This window comes from Brienomyrus brachyistius, chromosome 5, assembly GCF_023856365.1.
Source record: "Brienomyrus brachyistius isolate T26 chromosome 5, BBRACH_0.4, whole genome shotgun sequence".
Taxonomy (NCBI): Eukaryota; Metazoa; Chordata; class Actinopteri; order Osteoglossiformes; family Mormyridae; genus Brienomyrus; species Brienomyrus brachyistius.
The window spans coordinates 30359365-30382114 of record NC_064537.1 but is presented as its reverse complement, the minus strand read 5'-3'; the positions used below and the strand labels follow the sequence as shown (position 1 = coordinate 30382114).

Here is a 22750-nt window from a genome sequence, read left to right as displayed (position 1 = left end):
AATGGATGGGTTAGTTTGTTCAAGTTTATTGCTTTCAAGTGCACTTACACCAGATTTCTCAAACAATAAGTTGCAAGTAAAATACAGTCAGCATAAAATAGGGATAGAGTGACCTGCACAGATCACGGTTTATTTGGCCGCTGTCAGCATATATACAAAATATAAAAATCTGAATGTGAAAAAAAAAAATCAACAATAAATATTGTAAACACAGTATTTGTGTACAATGAGTAAAGTATTAATATTGCATTCAAATGACTTTTCCCACATAGCAGTAAAGTCAATATAATACAATTAACTCGATGATAAATCAAATGTAACAGGTTAAATATAAAAAGTAAAAATATAAAACATTCTTTACATTTGTATTACAATACACATACAACACTTTATACTGTATGTAAATAACATCGTCATTACCAGTAAAACACACAAACAGAACCTTTCAGAAAATAAGTGTCATGAAAATCTTAAAAAAATCACAATTAATACGATGCAAGAAATCATGATTTTCACTGATCAAGAGATCCTGCCTTTCATTACTGGTAAAAAGCCTGTTTTGAGAAACGTTAACCGGGTGTCTGAAAAGAGTGATGTGTATGTAAATATGAAGTGACTCTGCAGGGTACCCGGGGTGAAAATCTGCAGCTCGTCTTCATGAGTTTGGACGTCATTTTCACTACAGCATCTGAAACTTGTATATAAGGATACTATTTTAATTTTATATGTAATATATTATTCCCCAAAAATAGTGCAAACTCTATGATGCAGCATTCAAGTTACATGGCCTCTCATCATCCAGTCTCCATCACCCGTTTGAAAATGTTTACTCTGCCTAAAATAAACTAACAGCACAACACAGTTTGGAGCCATTTCCCTGCTCATTGTCATGTTTTCATCTTTATCCAGCCCTCATACAACTGAAATGGTTCGTTAGGGGCCAGATGGTGATAACAATTTTAACCCCAGTTCATCTTTTATTATCTTGGCACATTTTACATGTAAAGTCAGATTTGCATCCAGACAGAGACAGCAGCCACACTGCAGTCCTGCTGGGTCTGAGCTACAGCCTTAGATCAGGCAATACTGGGGTTAAGGCAGTTTGCTTTGTTCATTATTACAAATTTGGAGGGAAGTCATTCATATGCATTTACCTGGACTGAATATCGGTTCCCCTTTTCTTCATTTCACCTCCACGCTTTAGGTAGTTTTATACAGAATTTGCTGGGTTTTTTAGTTATTATACTTACAGTATTTCCCTGCTTCAGATTTCTCTACATGAGGGACAATGAAGACATGCAGGACTGGGCCCTTATGACCTGGGATGGACAATCCCGTCAGAACCTGCTGTAAGCACCATTGTTGGAGGCTTCGGCCACCTGCTGCCTTTGCGTCGTGACCTTTCTCTCTCTCCGAGCTCCTCTGTAGGCCTCCTGCCCCCACATGCACTCAGCAGCTTGTGGCCAAAGTCATTTCTGATACTGTAATGACCCTTTGAGCTTAACGACCCGCTTGTTTTTCATAGAAATGGTTTTTCACATGGTTTATTTAGTTCTCCTGAAGTAACATTCCCCCCACTTTAAACTGCAAAATGAAGATTGCGGCTTAAGGACCCCCCCCCTCCCCCAGGAGCCTGTCACACCAGCCCAGCTTCCCTGCACATCCAGTAGAACTGGCCTCTCTTTGAGATGAGATTGGCTGGAGAATCCATTTCTGCAATATGGCCTTTATCCATCACAATGACTCTGTCGGAGGAGATGAAAGTGATTGAAACTCATGACACAGGACATAGAAGCTTCTGTTTTTCCACTGCTTGTGTACCTGCATACGTGTCTTTCTGGAAGCTGGTTCAATTAAAGAATATGATATATTCTGTAGTCCACTTATCTTTTAAACATTTTCGGAGGTGTCATTGGGTAGTGTTACTTACCTGGTATAGTCCATGATGGTGTTAAGTCGATGGGCGATAGTCAACACGGTGCAGTCCTCAAACTGGACACGAATTGTTGACTGGATCAGGGTGTCCGTTTCCAAATCCACAGCTGCCGTTGCCTCATCCAGGACAAGAATCTTGGTTTTGCGGAGGAGAGCACGAGCCAGACACACCAGCTGACGCTGTCCCAAACTGCAGAACAATACATAACAGGACAAAGAATGGAAACTGACCAAGATGCCAGAACAACAGGGAAATACTGGTTTGAGCACTTAGGGATAGATAAGGTCCCTCCTGGGCTCTCCATTACCTAAGGTTCTCTCCTCCTTCTGAACATTCATGATTCAGTTTGTCCGGTAGGCCTGACACAAAGTTCTTGAGGTGGGCAAGCTCCAGAACACTCCAGACCTCCTCGTCTGAGTACGCATCAAATGGATCCAGGTTCATGCGCAGCGAGCCAGAGAAGAGCACGGGGTCCTGTGGTTCGTGGAGCAGCACAAATATTAGAATTCTGCATGAAAAATATTATCTTTGTGGGGATACGATTGTCGTACCTGTGGGATGATGGTGATGCGGGACCTCAGGTCATGAAGTCCTATCTCTGCTATGTTGATCCCATCAATATAGATTTCACCTTTGGCAGCTTCCAAGATCCGAAAAATTCCAAGAGCGAGGGAGGACTTTCCAGCTCCAGTTCTGCCCACTATCCCGACCTAAAAAAAGCCAGTATAGAAAAGGGTATGAGATCGTCAGGTATTCTGTCAATACCTTCTTCCAAGAAATGTGGGTTATAAATGAAACTAACCTTCTCTCGCTCTTCGATGCGTAAGGAAATTCCTTTGAGAGCCCAATCCAAGCCTTTGCGGTACTGCAGTCCATAATCATGGAATTCAATGGTCCCTGTTTGTGGCCAGGCTGTGGGGAGGGGATTTTTTTCCATGGTCCAGGGTGCCTGCAGGACCCCGTGACAAGTAAATTGTTATGATACTTCAGTGACCACACCATGCATTTGTGAGCTGAAGGGTGTTTAGAGAAGTAACACAGAGATACTGACCTCCTTCTGTGTGTTGGCATATTCCTTTATCCTTTCCACAGATACAATGTTGTTCTCCACATCTGTCCAGGATCTCACGATCCAGCTTAAAATTCCAGTTACCTGCAAAATTTGAAAGACCTACAATATTCTGCATGCCAACAGTCATACCTTGCCTATTGAACACATATGAAGGAGTCAAAATAATTCAGTAGCAGAAGTAATTAAATCACTGAATAAGATGGAGAGAAGAGAAGGACAAGAAGTTTTTTTTTTTACCTGAAGAGAGTGGGACACGGCGAGACCCACAATGCCAGGACTCAGCGTATTCTTCCCCATTACAGAAAGGATTGCCGCAGCAAGAACCATAACATTGCCAAGGAACTCAAGATTTACAGCCAGCCACCTATAGAAATTATATGAGCAGGATGTAATCCTCAGAGATTATGGCGCACATAATAGTCTGAGCTAAAGGGATGTCTTATTGTTCCTAAGACAATTACGGGTTATAAGAAAAACTACCAGCTAGGCTCTGCTGTTGACAGGATTATCTTGTGTTACTGTGCTACTGACTCTGACCTGGTAGCCACAAATCGGGGAAAGTAGGAGGTTTGATTGTAGTCAATCCTATAGTTGTTTTGCAGAATGAATCTTGACTGCTCTCCGAAGGCACGTATCACACTTGCACCCTGCACTGTTTCATTGAAGTGAGTGTAGATCGGTGATCGGCTGACGGACTCCAGCCTACGCAGCTGGCAGGATGTGGCCACGTAGAAACTCTGTAACAAGATGCATTAATGATGCACAGTTCTGGTGAGCATAAGTATTGCACAATTCCCCAGGTTTGAGTTCTATGTATGTCAGCATTTAGATGGAACGCTGCATGAAATCGGCATATGGCACTGCCCATTTGACCCCGCCCTCCATACCTGGATGAAGGCGTAAAGCAAAGCCAGGGGCAAGATCACCACCGCCGTGAAGGGTGTCGCCAGCAGGACAATGATGCAGACCTCGAGCAGCTTGAAAAGATAGTTCAGCATCATCTTCAGCCCATCTGGTATCATGCAGTCAATGGCGTCTATCTCCTTGGAGAAGCGGTTAAGGAGGTTACCGCTTGGCGTGCACTCGAAGAAGGCCATTGGGGACCGCAAAACGTTGTTCAGGAGATCCAAGTGCAGGTGACGAGAGGCTATGATGCCTCCCACCGAGATTGCCACAGTGGTACCAAAAATAGCCACACCTGGGGAAAAAAAAAAAAACAAAAGTCGTTATGTTTTAAGTTGGGTGCATTCAGGGTTCCTGCTGGTCAAGTCTTTCCAGCTTTGCTAACCTTGTGCGAAACCAAGAGCCCCGTAAATGCCCAGCTTCATGTCTGTGTCGATCTGTGTCCCGTTCACGATGGGATCATCTGCCCAGATGCTAAGCCAGTAGTTGTAAGCCAGGGAGGCGGCCTGCTGGAAGGTGTACAGGAAGATGATGGGCAGGATGAGCCCCAAGCCGATGGTCTTGAAATACTCCATGTATAGCTCCAGTTTTACCTGTTAGGGGTCACAGAATACAAGTTGCTGCAACAAGAGGGATCTATGTGCATGTCTCAGTACCCGTGAGAGACTGGCAAAGTATAGAAGTGGTTTATCGTGGATCTATCATCGACAGTGTTGGAGCTGAGCTCACCCTGCCTGTACGGGCCCTGTCAGCCTCTGTCAGCTTTCCCACGTCTTCTGGTATCTGGTCCTGCTCTGTGTCAGATATAGACTCCATGTTCTGTAGGCTGTTGTTACCCATGTCACCACTATGAGGGACAGAGATCGACACAAAGTGTTTCAAAAATGAGGTTTCGTGATGATTTGTGTCATGTAGAAGCTGTCATTTTTGCTGTGATGTTTTTTTCCCGTCTCATCATTGTTTATAGCATTTTGATGCGGTTCTGCAGAACCGTTATACTGGTTGTTGAAAAATAATCATAACCCATGGTATCCTATCATACTGCGTGTCATTTACAGCAACAGGGAATGTGGGGCTCCAGTTGGTCGTACCTAATGAGCTGCTCCTGGGAGAGGTCTCTGGAAACAGGAATGAAGTCAGTAACACTGAGCCGTGATAAAGACTTCCTGGTACCTGAATTAGGCATACAGTTTGTTGTAAATTTTATAACATTAACTCGCAATTTTTTACCTTTCTTAAAACAGACATTTAAGTAAAATATTTCTGTTATGTATTGAACCATTATGCGGATAAATCGAACAAGAGATCTTCTGAGTTCTGTTCTATAAAAAAAAACTCAAGGAAGCAGAAGTGTACGAGAACCTTAAATCACCAATTATGAGTTAATTATGAGTTTTTGAAGAGTCATGTTGATGTTTGTTGGCCACAGCTGAAGGGACCTTTCACCTCTTTGGACAGAGCTTTCCTTGCACTCTGTGCTGGCGAAGGTATTTATGAATTCGGCGAAGGCACCATGCCGGCTTAGCAGATCCGAGTACGAGCCCATTTCTGTGACTTCTCCATCATCCAGCACAAGGATTAGGTCAGCCTGGGGCAGGAAACTCGTCCCATGCGTGACTAGAACACGAGTCTGTATGAATGACATACATCATTAGTTCTCAATGGTGCTTCAGGTCCCAAAATATACTGAAAGGTTTTTTTCAAAACTGTTCTGGGGAACGTTTCTGTGGTGCTCAAGAATACTTATATAAAGCCTAAGGGTTTATACTGGTGAGGTTGTCGAAGGTTGTAAATGTTACCTTGTCTCTCAGCACACCCTTAGGTCCAACGACTCTCTCAAATATGTGCTGTCCAACATGGGCATCCACAGCAGAAAGGGGGTCATCCAGCAGGTACACATCTGCTTTTTTGTATACGGCACGCGCCAGGCTCACCCGCTGCTTCTGTCCTCCTGACAGGTTCAAACCCTGGGCAAAAGTAGGCAGAAGGATAACAGTCATTTTTAAAACTGAGGCGGAAGGGACCTCAGTTCCTTCCATGGTAAATTTCGACTTGTCAAACCAGGAGAGTGTGTACGGTGTTTAACCTTCTCCCCGATCTCAGTGGCATCGCCAGCGGGCAGAATCTCCAGGTCAGGGAGCAGAGCGCAGGCCTCCAGCACACGCTGGTACCAGCTCTGCTTCTTCTCTCTGCCAAACATGATGTTGTCTTGCAGGGTGGCATTCTGGATCCAGGCTTGCTGGGGCACGTAGGCAACTGAGCCCTATTGAAACAAACCAAGACCCAGTGAGACTTGTCTGTGGAGGATGTCCTCATCTAAAGCTAAAGCTGACACCGATTCCTACTCTACAGTGTGTCCTCCATACGTCCAACTCCATAGGTCCAACTATGTCCACATAACGTCTATGTGGATTCAAGTTCAGTACCTTGACTGAAACACTGCCACTCCTTTTCTCTGTCTCTCCAAGGACTGCAGACAGAAGAGACGACTTCCCACTGCCGACATGACCCACCACAGCGACCAGAGACCCTTGTGGTACCCGCACGCTGATCCTATACATTCACAGCAACAAGCCACGCATTAACCAACCTTCAAGTGCCTCAAGTTTGGAGTCATGGAAATAAGGGCATGCAAATCAGCAGAGTGTCACATGAAATGGACATACTTCTTAAGACATGGAGGACCTTCTCTGGACCAGCTGAAGGTGCCATTTTCTATGGCAACTGCATCCCCATCTGGAAGGACAAATTAAACTGGAATCATTACTCTGCTTAAATACTCTGCTGCCAGAAAAGCAGTTCTATTCTTGTTTTTTAAAATGTTTCATACAATTCAACAGCAGAATTCCTCCTGTTGCTTCATCCATCCATCCATCCATCCATCCATTTTCCTAACCGCTTATCCTACTGGGTCACAGGGGGTCTGGAGCCTATCCCGGAAGCAATGGGCACGAGGCAGGGAACAACCCAGGATGGGGGGCCAGCCCATCACAGGGCACACTCACACACCATTCACTCACACATGCACACCTACAGGCAATTTAGCAACTCCAACTAGCCTCAGGATGTTTTTGGACTGTGGGGGGAAACCGGAGTACCCAGAGGATACCCCACGACGACAGGGGAGAACATGCAAACTCCACACACATGTAACCCAGGCGGAGACTCGAACCCGGGTCCCAGAGGTGTGAGGCAACAGTGCTAACCACTGCACCACCATGCCGCCCCATTGCTTCATTTTGCTTAAATTTTGAATTCAAACACACTTCAGTGAGACAGATAAATGAACCAATACAATTTGAAATTCAATGAGAGAATTCCCTCAAGTGAACTGAAAAATGACCACCTATCTGTGGTACAGTTATGGACTATAATTAGCTAGACTGTCCAGTTCTGACAGATGACAAATAAAAAGCAGCATTTATATTTTCAATTTTTTTTGCAATTCTAAGGTATTGTCTTTCTGCATTGTCATTACCACTGTTTGCAGGGTTGCCTGTTGGATTTTAATGTTCTGTGGTGTAATCGTGCATTCTGATTGGATTAAAGCACACCTCTGTTGCCGCAGTGCTTACCAGGCTGGAATGGGGATTTCTCCACACTTTCAGCTTTTAGCTCCTCTTGGAAAAGAAATTTTCCAAGACGCTTCAAGGAGACTATGGCCTAAATAAAGAAATCGGTGAATATTCTGTCACCATTTACCAGCCGCTGTACCTACAAGGCTAAACATAATAACCCTCTGGAGTAATTAAAGTTAACTCTCTAGCGAATTAAAAGCAAAACTGCATGAGTTTTAGTAGCACATTCAGACAAAGAGAAAGGTTTCTGTAGTCTGTCTCTGCACCTGCATGATGGTGCTCATCGCAAAGGGCAGCTGGCTCAGCGGGGTCTTCAAGACGTTGATGAGAGCCATGGAGACAAATACCTTCTGCGCATCCAGGACATTCTTATCATCAATCAGCACGTAGACCCCAAACATTGCAAAAGCAATCTGAAGAGAACACATAGACTCCAGGTGTTAGGAGATGGAAAGTCACAGCGATTCCCTCACTGCTGAAGGGGCGACGGCTTGATACGCACTAGAAATGATGAGGAGTTGAAGGAAGCCATGGAAACAGAGTGGAGGATCTGAGATTTCTTGAGGGCCTTCAGCTCCCTCTGCCTGTAGCCGAGCACCTGCTCCAGGAAGGCCTTCTCCCACGCGTAGAACTTCAGGATCTTGATTCCATTCAGTATCTCATTCATGAGTTTGATGCGTCCGTCCATGTACTTCATTTGCACCTCCTTGTAACATGTGAAATACTGTTAAAATTCTAGTAAGACCCAAACTTACCATTTACTATGGTGCTAGTCATTAGCTTGAAAAGACTGGTGATATCTACCATATCTTTTAAACTGGGTCAATTTAATTTGTGGAAACTGCCAAGTGCCAGGAAAGTGGTTAATATGTTCTTAATGGCTGGTCCAATTTACACTCTAATGTTGCCAAATGTCTGCTGCTCATAGAGAAATAAGTGAAAATAGACATTTTACAGCTCATTTTTCTGTCGTTGTTTTTCATAAGAGTAACATTTGGACATCAAAGCATTAAAGAATTGCACCCAATCTGGACACCCACACTGCCCTTGAACGCCTCTAAAACAGCTGTAGGCACCAACAAAATGCACTAGGAGACGCTCGGAGCTGGTAGAGCTTATGTGCTACACATGGAAAAATCAAGACACACACAGTACCTGGAGTCGGCTCCTTTTCTTGGCAATGAATCCATTCAGAGGAAATATGAGGATGACTGTGGCAATGCCAGCTAGGGCGGATGGGCCTAAGTGCTAGATAGGGAGAGATGGAAAGCAAGTGGCTAAGGCTGACCAGGGGGGAGAAGGTATATCTAGTATATCTATATCTATGGAAGAAGAGAAAGAGAATGCTTCTCTGGTTCTGAAAAGTTCTACCGATAAAGTTGTAGGGTGCTGACCAGATTGGACCTCATATGGAATTGAATATCATACGGAAACAAAATATGAAGTAGAGGCACTGCTGTAAAGCCTTTATTTGACACTGGCTACATGCCAGGGCATGATGAAGATTCACTAGCTGAAATGTAGGCATGTAGCCAATGTCAATAAAGACAGCAGGAGTACCTCAGTTTCTTCACTATATCTATATCTATATCTGCACCTGCTGCAATATAATATAAGTATTATCACTGAAGTGGATGTTTGTTGAACATTTTTTAAAAATGTCAAAGGGGTATTTAAACTAGTTACCATTGGTCAGTGTTGATGAATCATACTGTCTGAAGAAGTACAGACGGCCCACCTGCCACAGGAAGAACAGACAGAGCGAGATCTCGATGGGAGCCAGCCAGACTGCGTTGAAGTACACCACGAAATCCATGAGCTTTTGGGTGTCAGATGAGACCAGGTTCACTATCTCCCCGACTGTGCAGGTCCTGCGTGCAGCGCTGCTGATGACCAAAGTCTAAGGAGAATAAGCAGAGGAGAGAACGTGACCTTTGCTGCTGTGTGGTTACAGCCTAATTATTGGGGAATGGCTCTGGGAGAGACATACCTTCCTGTAGACAAGGCCCATAACGGCTGTTTTTACCCTCATGCCTACAGTGAAGCAGGTATACATGTACTGGTGGTTGAAGAGGGACTGTAGGCATGAGAGCAGGAACATAAGAGATGCGTAGAAATAGCCCTTCCACAAGGGGGCATCCTCATCCCTCATGAATCCCAGCAACAGACTGTAAAGTTGAATAAAGGGTGTTACAATATTACCACAAATATTGTCCCTGTATTCTTTCATATAATTTGGTTTTATGCACAAATCTCTTAATTTTATATTTTGTTTTTGCTTTTTGTATAATTATCTTATTTATTCTCTAACTAACCCTGTTTAGCTGCTTGTCTGATTTTTTTCCCTTATTTTTATTCTCAATGTAAAACACTTTGGCCTGCATTGTATGTATGAAAGGTGCTACATAAATAAAGATTATTATTATTATTATTATTATTATTATTATTATTATTATCATCATCATTATTATTACAAACTGGCTAGCATCCACTGAAACTGTTTGAAGCTGGATGAAAAAAAAAATCCCTTTTTCGCTATGGTTCTGTTTGCAAGAAGCAAGGTTTCAGGTTCATTCCAGCTTTAGCATTCAGTGTGTCAGTATTGATGGTGCTGCATTTATTACTGAAGCCTCTGCATCAGACACCAAGTGCTGCTGATTACAGAAGAGGCTTCCTGAGGCTCACACTTGAACACTTGGCTCACGTCTGTCTTCTTGTTCTCTGCTGAAGCATACAAACATATAAAGTCGGTTTCCTAAAGATGGTGTCGCTGCAATGGATCGAATGCCGTGAGCAACCCTAACACTTAGGTTCTGTGGCCTCTGCCATGATGGCGACTCGAGACCTTCAGAGGCTGGAGGTTCAAAAACTGCCTTGTTTCGTCTTCCCTGCCAGAGATTGAGTCACATGCCAGATTCACATTCCTTGTTTATAGGCTGATGTGTCTTGACGTTGCAGACCTGGGACATGATGCTGTAGCTCTGGGACCCTGCTTTGAATCTCACCTCAGAATTTGGGGAATGGCAAACATGAAGGCGTCATGGACCACGAGGCACAAGGTCCCTGACAGGAAGTAGGGCCCAAAGTTACGAGCCAGAGTCTTGAGCAGACAGAAGCCCGAACTCTGCTCCTTCTGCAACTTCCGAATGAGTTGAGCCTGCTCCGCCAGCCGCGAGCCCAGTGCCACGCCTGTGCCCAAAGACCTCTCCTGCCTGACATAAGAGAAGATGGAGGGCATTTGCATTAGGGATGGTCCTGCGTGCTGGTTTTGCATTTGAAGTGTTAATATGAAACAGAGAATGGAAACACACAATATGTTTCTTGTTTTTGTTGTCAATACATTTCTTGTACTCAAAGGGGCAATTTTCATATTTTTATTTTTTTTTTGCCAGCTGTAAGAAACATTTTCTGACCTCCACCATGTAAGCAACTGTTGTACATGTAAACTTTTAAGATTTAATAATCATACTTCAAAGCTGAAGTATATTAACAGGCTTCTGAAATGACTGGTAGAGCTTTTGCCCCATCCCAGTGTCCTCGTGGAACTCGGTTTGACCAGCATTTTCCTTTTCCATCCTTAATGAGTATCTTACAGCTGCAGTTTCGATCACCTAGGATGAATATTAAGGCAGCAGTTGGGGCATTAACTGAGGCACAAACAATCTGATAGGGTGACCATATTTCGCTTTGCAAAAAACAGGACAGTAGGGACAGGATACAAAAAGAGGTATTTTTTGGTCTCAAAAAAGTCCATATGGTCACCCTACAACCCGACCACTGCTATACAACAAAGGAAATCCATGTTTCAAGCTTTAACACAAGCATGAAGGTATGTGGATATTACTGTTGCATCTTTGTGCATTGTGTAGTCCACTCCTGCTCCAAAGCAGTGATGATCTTTTCTGAGGTGTCTTCTTCTCTTAGAGACCAAAGATCTTCAGCCTGGAGTGGCTTGCGATACCCTTTCACCACAAGTCTATGAGGCAAAGATGGACAAAGTAAGACACTCGTCAGCAATGTAGATAGATGTATGACTGAATTCTTCTAACAATCGGGGGAATGCCATTTTAAGGACATTCACGTTTTTTCTCTGAGGCTTATAACTATAAGAAACATTTTTTTTTTTTACTGAAACCCGAGACTATTCCTGCATTGCAGTCATATTCCATAAATAAGAAGATATTCATACCCACTGAACCACCAAAAGAGAATCTTTGATAAGAAGGATGCATCTTGGACAGGGCAAGGGTTCTGTGAAGAAAATCAAAGCCAGCAAGTTGGAGAAGCTTTCCCACACAAGTAATCCTGCACACCTCGAGATGAAGACTAGCACAATTTTGCGGCAAGATTTGCTTCCCAATTAAACGTTTAGCACCGTTTTGCAGACGTGCTATTTACTGCCACGGATGGACTCGACAAGATGATAAGGCTGCCTTGTGCGTGGCAGTTAGACGTGTAAACAGCTGCAGACGCCAGGGGGGGGGGGGGAGGGGGGGGGGAGGGGGGAAGGAGCCAAGGAAGCTTCTGTCTTTTTTTAAAACGCTGTTTTAATTGCGGCAGGAAACACGCGACCTGAGAGCCGAGCAAACGGAGAAGCTGCTGGCCGCACGGGACGGGGGTAGATGGAGAAAAGCTGAAGTCAGCGAGTTCAGCCAGAGACCCGTCCCACGCAAACACGCTCAGCCCTGCGAACCACTCCCAGTAAAACCAGAGGAAGAGTGGGCAGCTGGCAGGGACCAGCGGGCCAGACGAGGACTGATGGCGTGATGCGGCTAAAAATGCTCATGACTAACAAAGCAGAAAAATATAATGACTAATGAACAGGATCTTCTCTACTCCTCAAAAGAACCACATAAAATAACAGATTGGGCCTTAGGGCATGGCGGGCCTCATCCATGTAAGCCTGCATAAACAGAACTGTTCTGAGGGCGACAGTGCAGTGTGATTCCTGCCAGGGTGACGGGGATGTACCTTGATCAGAGGCGCTTTCCTGCTGCTTGGGGGCCGGTCCGAGAAACAGCTGAGAAAGAGCTGCACCAGTTGCAGGGCGAAGTATGAAAAAAAGGCCAGGTAGCGCACAGCATCGGTGCCGAAGCCCTGGCACACAGAGATCAAAGAGGGATGCGTTAGGATGGGGCGTGTGCTGACACCCCGGCTCCTGTTAGCGTGAATCATAGCAATTTACAAGCATGATGGTGCATTTGTCCGGTGGGCATGTCAGCGGCTTACAGTGCTGCTCCCCTGCCAGCCTGTGCTTTTAATGCCTTTGGCTTTGGTCAGTGAACCCAAGCCACTTAGGCTCAGAGAAAATCAGAATGAACATTTAATTATACATATTAACAGAAGTTTTTTCAGGACGTTTAGGCCACGGGTTCACCACAACAATAGAAAATGCAGGCATACATCACACACATAAAACACCACAGTTCCATTTGTTTCTGGGATGTCCTCATGGGGGGGGGGGTTACATGAGTTCACCCCAGCTGTAAAGGATTACCCATGATTCTGCAGTGAATCTCCATACCACATGAGACACTTCTAGTCTAATGTCATTCATGAACGATATTCTCCAAATTTAACAGCATTGTTGTGAAATCTAATTAATAATTAATAATCAATAATATCTAAACTGGGCTCCATGTAAACATCTTCTCTGTTTGTACAGCATATATTATATAGTGCAGCTCTTGCTCTCAGGGGAAGAATTACAACTCTATAAAGCTTATTTTCAATGGTTAATTCGAATAATGGCGACAACTCAAAGTCTTTAACTGTTTAGTCTATATAAATGAATTCCGCATGTGAGAATAATAAAATCTTCTTGTCACGCTAAGGGACTTATCTGTGAATGGGGATTTCGTGGTTAGGGAAGCAACACATGCTTTAAATTGTGAAACAAGTAAACATTATAATGAATTAGCTAAAAGAAGTATATGGGTGATAAGGTATATGGGCTTCTAGAATAATCTGTTTATGTACGGACATATATATACTGCTACACCCTGTGCTAACTTACCAACATGAGCAGTAATAAACAAAACCTCGGTCAGTGCATGTTGAATGCTGGGTTGGGCTTAAAGGGGCTTGGAATGGCGAACGGCTGCAACCTCACATCAGCCACAGACAAAAACACGGTCGCATGGGCAGTAAATATGGGTCAGACCCACTTGTTGAAGGAAATGGGTTTGCAAGCTTGAACTGAACCCAACGGCTTCCCAGACGACCACACGCTAGCCATAGTTGGGGTGAAGTGTTGCTCTACAAGAAGAGCAAAAGCATTATGGTGCTATTTGAGGATGCATGTGGTACCCATATCAAGGTGATACCTCAGACACCGTGACAGACTAAACAAAGACCATAAAGGCTTGGAGGTTTATGGACAGTGTTTTGGCTTTTTATGGTATAGCAGCGATTCACTTTGATCCGTGAGGTCGTGGGGATAAAGATTACAGGGAATTCTGTTACAATATCTGTATTTTGCAGGCTATCTTAGTACTTTCTTAGATTAGTCTTTACTTTCTTAGATTAAAAGTTTGCATATATACATGTCAGTGTTAATTTGGTATGCACTGTACTCCAAGTGTGTTAACCACTGATTTTTGGTCTCGACCAAAATGATGGTGTTACTAGACCAGCAGCTGTGCCAGATGTTCTCCCGCCCACTTGCTTTCACTTATCAGAGAGGGGAGCATGTGGTGGCCTCTGCCCTGGCTTTTGCAGGCCGTGTCTAACTAAGCTTTGCCACATGCCACCCATCAACCCATTCATTCCCCACTAGAGATAAAAATGCGGGGAAAAACGTTTATAGCAACTTGTCTTTCCAGCAGCAATTACCATGTCTGTGGATAGCACTGCAACAGATAAACAACCAACCAGGAAATCCACTGCGTTTGTCTCGTGCGGCCTACATGCAGTCTACATGCTCCTGATATCAGACCTACATAAAATGTGCATGCTAGGGTTATGGGTTATGGTCCAAAATATACAGCGTAAGGATATGAGATAAGTTAGATTTCACATCCAGGACCACAGTAGCAAACAGCTAAAGTAGTCCAGATACATGACCTGAACCATAATTTTCTTGACAAACATGCCACTGTATAAAAAAAGAAAAATCCTAAGTTGTGTTGCGTTGGTTTTCACGCAGCCTTAAAAAAGTAGAAGTTAATGGAACATGATTGATAAATAATTAGAATTCTATGCCGATTCACAGGGGAGTTTCCATAATATATAAGGGTCTGTATCTGAGCCTCAGTGTCTGACATCAGTGCCTGCAGTGAAGCCCCTGGGTGTGTCCACAGGAATGAGGGCACCCAAGTAGGGCCATGCAGGTGCTAATTCTCTCACCTCATCCATAGCCAGCTGGATCTTGGCTCTGAGGGGCACGAGAGAGCACAGCACTGCCAGCATCCAGAAGAGGAAGAGGAAGACAGAGGAGCGGCAGCCTCTTTTCCTCTCCAGGTGGATGATGCAGACAGCCAGCATCTGCAAGGGGAAACCTACCATGAGGACTCACATACTTGCATTGAAATGCATTCTGGGGGAAAAAAAAGCTTTCTTCTTTCTGCCATCGACACATCTGTTAATGAGTACAACAGCTGGTTAATTAACGCAATACAAACAGTTGCTTATCTGCCTAAACATATCTGCTGCTTTTGGAGAAAGGTGACACTCCCAGCCATGAGTGCAACTGTTAGTCCTTTGTGCATTTTACGTGGTAAAGGCTTCTGTGTTTTTGTAGCTGTACTACTCTTTTTTGGAAGCACTTTCTAGTGAGTCTAGTGGTTAATCATAGTACTGTAGTTAGGAATCTTGGGATTTCAAGCCCTTGGTGCATGTGTCAAGCCCTTGAGCAGATTTAGTAAGCAGCTTTGCTAAGCAACAACAGCATGATAAGACTGTCATGTAATAATGGCCACTATAATTTAAAAAATCCCACTAAATAGTATTTGTGGTCTAAATGAGTTGAAGCCTTTCAAATGAAATGACCATGAAACTGCACAGATGTGTAGTAACTGTGTACTATAAGTTCATGCACATGGAGTTAAATATTTCTCTTCCGTTTGCTGCCAGTGGGTAGAAAATGTAACAGGTGGATGTCAATGCATTACTTCACTCCAATCATAATGTGAGCCATGTAATTACATGGGAAGTTTTTGGTGTTTTAGACTAAATAGCTCTTTACGTCATGAATTGCTGGTTACCGCTGATGTTGCACACATACCTCAGGACAGGAAAGGCACTGACCACGGTCTGAGTCACTGAGATACTTCCAACATATTGAGTAGATTTTAGAAAGTATAAAAGCACTGGTTGATTAAACCAGAGGAAGTACAGGGTGCTGCTTTGAATCAAACTGGAAATTACAGAGTTCTTCCTTAAGTGTGGTCCTAACCTTCAGGAATGAGAAAGTTTGATGTAAACAGCGACACCGTATCCAGGCAGGGTTAGTGTAATATGCTAAGACTTTTCAGGGGCAGGAGAATGTTGAAGCAGACCGGACACTGGGCATATGAAGTATCTCTGTGTAAGTAGGATCCACTTTGGTGTTTTTTCTGCCTACACAGTATCTGATATTGACTTTGGTGTCTGCGGAGACCACAGGTTGGCCCAGAGTCTGCTCTTGAGACAGCTTGTCTGAACAGGAGGTCCACTAGACCTCTTAAGGGAAACTGAGTTTGTGGAAACAGTCACGAATCAACTTCGCCTGATGGCCAGTGTAGCACCATCATAAATCTGCTATGACTCCTCCACACAGAAAACACGGCGTCATTTCATCCTCACCGTCTACAGGCCCAGTTCCCTACTGAGGATCCTATGTGCCGTCTCACTTCAGCAGAAGGGGTGAAAGAAAACATTCACACAAGCCTGGCAGGGAACCCAAGCGAGGATGGAAAACTTTCTGTAATAACCCTCAGTGATGCATCAAGTAACCTTACGATGCACTTTGCATAGATGCAGCAAGTGGGCATCTCAAAATGTATTGTGATGTTGCAGAGGAAATATCTTTAACCTGAACTGCTTCAATGATTAGACCTTAGACCTTAAAAGTTTTGCAAGAAGTTAAGGAGCATGTAGAAAATGTGCTGTGTTTGAAGGAACTTTAGAAAATGTTCCTACTGGCTACACAAAATGGCGTTTAAAACTGCGAAAAAGTGAGCAGAAGATTCCCTGTCCCTGGGACAACATTGTAGAGTGTCTAGCAAGGACAAAGGTCACCTACCACAGTCAAGCTGCGAATGAGGGGACTCAAGAGGAAGATCAGATGCTGATGGATCTCTTGGTTCCTCTCCAGGAGAATGTAAAAGAACTCCACAAAGCCGAAGGATGCTAAGAAGAAGCCCAGGAGCTGTGCGATTGGTGAATAAACCATATATATAGTGCTGTATTGTTTTACACGTGATGTCATCACTGCATTTGGACATTCAGTGGTCTAATATGGTACTAATTGGTAATGAACTGACAGTTTTACTTGTGGTGGCTCACCGTTTTGATACTGCAGAGACAGGAGATTTGGATGTGTCCATGGTCACAGCAGCAGAGATACAGGCAGTAGACAGGCGAACATAACCAGAGGTAGACACAGGGGACCCACACCAGGATTGTGTTCTGGAAGCACTGGGTCAGGTCTGGGTTGGGGGTGTACCATGTTCGGTTCCAGTCCTATGGGAGCAAAAGGAAGGAATCCGATATACTTCTTACCACGTGGCTACACGTATATATTGCTGTCTTTATGTTTGACTTACGGCTGAGTTATTGAAGTATTAAGAAATGTTGGCAAAAACACTCCATGACCTTGTACTGAATGAGCGAATGAAGGTGGATCATAGAGTAGATGGATGGTAAAAAACAGGCCCTTTCTTTCACAGAAATCCATTCATCAGATCCTTTTCACATGTGTCTCCATATAGCATTAGCATACATTTTTCAACAGCCCTCTAGAGTGACAAATCCCGCCAAATGGGTTTTACGTTAAACTATACATGTATGCCTTTGATTAACTCCCAAGCTTCCTGTCCTGCATGGGAAGGACGTTGGAAGGATACATCTTGGGTTCTATCAACGACTGTGGATATTCTGGGCATCAAATTTGTGGTTCTTTGTGCAGATTTTGAAGCTCAGACAGCAGAGTCAGTACTGGAAAATTTCTGAAAATCTTGCTGAAAAGAGGTTTTTGGAGGATGATGTTTAGTCCATTGTGAGGTCAGGAAAACCTTGAAATGTGGCACCTTAGCCCCAAGAAGAATGAACAGTTTGTGTATTGAGGGTGGTGCCTGAATTTAAGATTTGTCAGATAGCAAAAGAGTGGTGTCAGGGAAAATCTAAATTCCCCAGAGATTACCGAAAATCCCGATGCTGCCTTTCGTTTTTGTTTATATCAGCGAATCCGCAGACACTGGCCCATGAGCAGAGTCAGAGTCCTGGCAGCCCTGCAGCCTGGACAGGAAGTGGTGAAGGTCACAGAGACTCCTAGACAGGCACCCATGGGAAAAGCCAGCCCCAAGTTACAGAACAACACGTCCACCTCGCAAACCAGTGGCTCTGCCCCAGGCAGGTGAGGCTTGCCTGCACCACCCTGTCGGGCCCTAACAGAGGCACAGTTTCTGCTAACACAAGGCCCAATTCTGCTGACAAATGACATTGTGAACTATGAGTGTATTAGATGAAAATCTGCAGTTGCTCCTACTATTTTTCTCCTTGGAGTAAAAATTAAAAATAAAAAGCAGAAATAGAGTACTAATGGCAAATGAAGGTAAACAGTTTAGGGGCCTACTTTCCTTTCTAATGGACCTGATCCCAGTAGCACATTACAGGCTCAGCATTACTCAACCACATAATTCAAAAAGGGAAAAGTAATTTCAGAATGAGTACAGCATGATAGTGAATCATATGTTTCATCTTATCCCGTTATCTTTCAATGAGCAAAACGGCCGATTAGCAAAATATGAAACAGCATGAAAACTCAAAACAGTGAAGAACAGGTATTGAAATTGCAGCTGCACAAGAGCCCATTAAACTCATTCTGTGGGCTTTCCTTCCCTCACTTGGGTCAGCTACTTGCCTGTGGTAAAGACAGCATTTCTGTCCTTGCCTGGTTAACCCGCTCAAACTGTCGAGCAGCTGGAATGCAGCTGAAGCTCCGATTCAGCGGAGCCGTTGGACAGGCTCGGAAAGGGTGTTTTCTAAACTTCGAATGTGAAACACTGGCCAGACCAAACCTCTCTAACCAGGGATATATTCTGTCAATTCACTCTGACATTCAGAATCGCTAAGCTAAATTTACACTATGACATGGCAAAGAGTAAGTTCAGTTAAGTGATCCAAGTTGCATCTGTCAATCATAACATATCTGTATTTATGGCATGTTTTGACAATCACGATCTCAGATACTTATTTTTAATGTAACATTGTTAAAACGTACCGAAACAAATTGTGGATTTTTAGTAAAAGCAAAGAGCCTGACAACACATCTACATTCATAAAATAGATTGGCAAGATGCCCACCTACACATTAAAAATATTCATAAATGCTATCTGCTTTCAACAGCTCTGAATCTAAATGTTCCGGTGTGTTCTAGTGATAACTGCAAAGTTTTGTTTTTCAATTCTGAACACTACGTCCCATCATAAGGTAGGTACACAAAGACTTACATTGGGTGCTAGTATACAATGTGGTATGAATCATGACTTTGATGCTGAAACAGGCAGCATTTGTGGCTTGTGTTGCTGAACCGGAGTTTTTTTATTACTGTTTGTTTGTGATGTTTTTCAGTGTTCTTTAATATTCTCCTCACTGTGCAAATGGTTGTCAGAATGTCTTGTTTTTTTCTGCAGTAACCTTGAGATGAGGGAACACTTTTACTGTATACCATTTACTAACTAATACTTGCTATCTCAGCATATCAGTCCCCCAGAATAAACCTCAGGGAAATGGGTGGGGTCGAGCCATAGGACAGATTCCGAGCTCACAGATAGCTGCTCTAAGTCTCTTGGCCTGACATCAGAGACAGCATCATTCCTTCTCTGGCCAACAGTGGCAACGTTTGGGCCATTTAGCGCACAGTTAAACTTTAGAATCTATATGTCAAGGAGATGTTGTGTTCTGCCCCAAACTTATAGAGATCAGCTGTGGTGTCACTGTGCCCCCCCACCCCATGTAGTTTCAGGTCAGCCTACTGAGTTTCCATGAACGTATTTACATCAGACATTTACGATAAAGCTATTTGAGTCATCTCCATGCCTCCTACTCCTGAGAAAAAGAATTACAGTGTCCTTGGCACGGCAAGACACAAAGAGAACTGGGAGCGATTACAGTCATCAGTCTGGACAGTATTTATGACACAGAGAGAAAATTACTACACAGAATGGGGCCTGTCCCGCCATCTTTCTAATCAAATGTTTGCTACCTCAAATTGGTCCAACAAAATTACTTTGTGTAGCAAATCTGACTCTGTGCCTACAGCGGATTTCAGGAGTTTGATGACGATTACGGTTATTTGTGCTCATCGTGCTCGTAAGCAGAGACAGGCCTGAGCCAAGCCTAAGATATATTAATGAAGATTAAGGTGTAGATGGGAAGTGTCCGGCTGACATGTGCATCAGCCTTGACATGATGTAGCGCCTTTGTTTGGGGGTGGGGTTGGTGCACAGGGGACAGTCATCCCATGTGAAGGAAATCGGCCTGTCTCATTCCGGGAGGAGGTACAGAACGTGAATGCTTGTTTCTGTTCCCTGAGCATGGACAGGCTGACATCCTGCCATTGGGATCTGCAGCAACTTTGACAGCCCTTGGCCCCTAATGACTGGCATTCCCTGGGGGCGGCAGCTAAGGTTTTACAGGATAATCACAGAAAAGATGACACCAGATTTTTGCCTATAGCTAAGATCAATCACTATTGGTGCATAGTGGTGTAACAGTGCAGGATTCTGGTTTAAATATTGATTACTCATTAAAAGTCTTTTCTTAGAGGAATAGAAAATGCATTTACCACCTAACATAACTTTTGGTATAATTCTGTGAATGATTTTGACTTCAGTGATCCATGTCTCCATGTTGGCTTGGGTCATGACCTTTGCTTAACGTTCCTTGTAATCAACATTCAGCACACTCTGTTTCTTAACAGAAATGGTGAAAGAGGGATAAAACTTGAGCTGTTTCTGAAAGCTAGGAGTGTTTCAATTAGAGTTACTTTAAAGAAAAAAAAAAAAAAAAACCTAATCAGTTTAAATAGGTCTTGCAATTTAAGAAACATTAGCTTTTGTTAGTCATTGAGCAAAAACAGCCATTTAATTTAACATTGGTCCAGCAGTTCTTCAGAGACAGCATTGGGTTAGTTAAGAAATGAACTGTATCACACATTCACTATAATTACTATGATAAGTAACTGATTAGGGTTAGAGACCCTTACCCATAAGGTTATGGTTAGAGACCCATACCCATAACGGTTATGGTTAGAGACCCTCACCCATAAAGGGTTAGAGACCCTTATCCATAAAGTTTATGGGTTAGAAATACTTACCCATAAAGGTTATGATTAGAGACCCTCACCCATAAAGAGTTAGAGACCCTTACCCATAAAGGGTTAGAGACCCTTACCCATAAAGGTTAGGGTTAGAGACACTTACCCATAAAGGTTATGGTTAGAGACACTCACCCATAAAGGGTTACAGGCATTTACCCATAAATGTTATGATTAGAGACACTTACTCATAAAGGTTACGGTTAGAGATCCTTAGCCATAAAGGGTTAGATACACTTATCCATAAAGGTTAGGGTTAGAGACACTCACCCATTAAGGGTTATGGTTAGAGACACTCGCCCATTAAGGGTTATGGTTAGAGACCCTTACCCATGAAGGGTTAGAGACCCTAACCCATAAAGGTCAGGGTTAGAGATCCTTACTCATAAAGGGTTATGAGTAGAGATGCTTGCCCACAAAGGGTTATGAGTAGAGATGCTTGCTCATAAAGGGTTAGAGATCTTTACCTATCAAGGGTTATGGTTAGAGACTCGTACCCGTAAAGGTTATGGTTAGAGACACTCATCCATAAAAGGTTACAGGCACGTACCCATAAAGGTTATGGTTAGAGACACTCACCCATAAAGGGTTAGAGAGCCTTACCCATAAAGATTAGGGTTAGAGACCCTCACCCATAAAGGGTTAGAGACCCTTACCCATAAAAGTTAGGGTTAGAGACACTTACCCATAAAGGTTATGGTTAGAGATACTCACCCATTAAGGGTTACGGTTAGAGATCCTTACCCATAAAGGGTTAGAGACCCTTACCCATAAAGGTTATGGTTAGAGGCACTCACCCATAAAGAGCTATGGCTAGAGACCCTTACTCAAAACGGGTTAGAGACCCTAACCCACAAAGGTCAGGGTTAGAGATCCTTACCCATAAAGGGTTATGAGTAGAGATGCTTGTCCATAAAGGGTTAGAGATCTTTACCCATCAAGGGTTATGGTTAGAGACTCGTACCCATAAAGGATTAGGGACACTCACCCATAAAGGATCCAGGCCACTGAGGCTGCAAAAGGCATCCATCCACTCTTTGGTGCCTTTGTCCACAGGTCCTGGTGTTTTCTCTGTAATCCGCACTCTTCAGGCAGCTCTGCAGGGTGACGCCGTGTGTGTCCCTGGTCTCAGGGAGTTCTTGTGCCCGGTGACCTTCCCACCTCGTGTGCACTGCCTCTCTGAGCCACACGCCGTCTCGCTGCCCGCTTTATGAATGCTGCCTGCCAGCTTGTCTCCTCTTTTTAGGTGGGTGGGAAGATCTCTATGCTCCCGCTCTCCCTCCCTTTCCCTGCTTTCTCCCACGTGTGCTAAATTTTTGTCAATGCACTGCTGTGACTCCCCTGAAGATGACGACAACCCACCTAAAACTTCTACCCTCCCTCGCCTGAACCCCCCCCCCCATGAAAACACCATCCACAGTATAGTCTGGCAATCTTTCTTCTGTGACCAGAAAGACTGTCTGTGTCTGAGCCAGAAAGTGTTTACACAATTGGAGTATGAGACATCTGGATCTGCATAACACTCGCTTTTACATATTTTTAATGTTGTAATAAATTCACATCAAAGCGCAGAATTTAACAAGTTGCCGTTAAATCGTGTGTAGACAGGATTTGTTTTTCTGCAACAAATGTTGACATATAAAATGTTACCTGGTTGTTCAGAATATGATTTATCCTGTGACTCTTTATGGATGTAAGATGCTGGACAGTGAAGAATCAGGGCCGGATGAGTATTGGCACC

The 22750-nt window shown here is 43.7% G+C and overlaps 1 protein-coding gene across 1 annotated transcript; it reads right to left on the bottom strand.

The window, feature by feature from the left end:
* Positions 1-10: 10 nt before the first annotated feature.
* abcc6a (ATP-binding cassette, sub-family C (CFTR/MRP), member 6a) lies at positions 11-22293 on the bottom strand. Its single transcript, XM_049015514.1, has 31 exons — positions 21998-22293; positions 16976-17152; positions 16713-16838; positions 14837-14974; positions 12461-12586; positions 11679-11740; positions 11334-11465; positions 10495-10701; positions 9480-9657; positions 9228-9389; positions 8645-8737; positions 7992-8195; positions 7756-7902; positions 7487-7574; positions 6578-6647; positions 6338-6464; positions 5998-6174; positions 5711-5878; positions 5358-5541; positions 5003-5084; positions 4641-4758; positions 4297-4504; positions 3896-4206; positions 3546-3745; positions 3246-3372; positions 2988-3089; positions 2739-2885; positions 2488-2646; positions 2244-2410; positions 1931-2125; positions 11-1745 (listed from the first exon to the last, which is right to left on the bottom strand). Exons 1-31 carry the CDS (start codon positions 22037-22039, stop codon positions 1637-1639), a joined length of 4533 nt encoding a protein of 1510 aa, XP_048871471.1. The 5' UTR covers positions 22040-22293; the 3' UTR covers positions 11-1636.
* Between the last annotated feature and the right edge of the window lie 457 nt (positions 22294-22750).

Coding starts and splice junctions, on each gene's coding strand:
- abcc6a (XM_049015514.1), bottom strand. CDS start 22,039: ATGGATGCCTTTTGCAGCCTCAGTGGCCTGGATCCTTTATGG. Junction 4,759..5,002: donor TCCCAGGAGCAGCTCATTAG/GTACGACCAACT, acceptor TGTCCCTCATAG/TGGTGACATGGGTAACAACA. Junction 1,746..1,930: donor ACCATCATGGACTATACCAG/GTAAGTAACACT, acceptor CTCCTCCGACAG/AGTCATTGTGATGGATAAAG.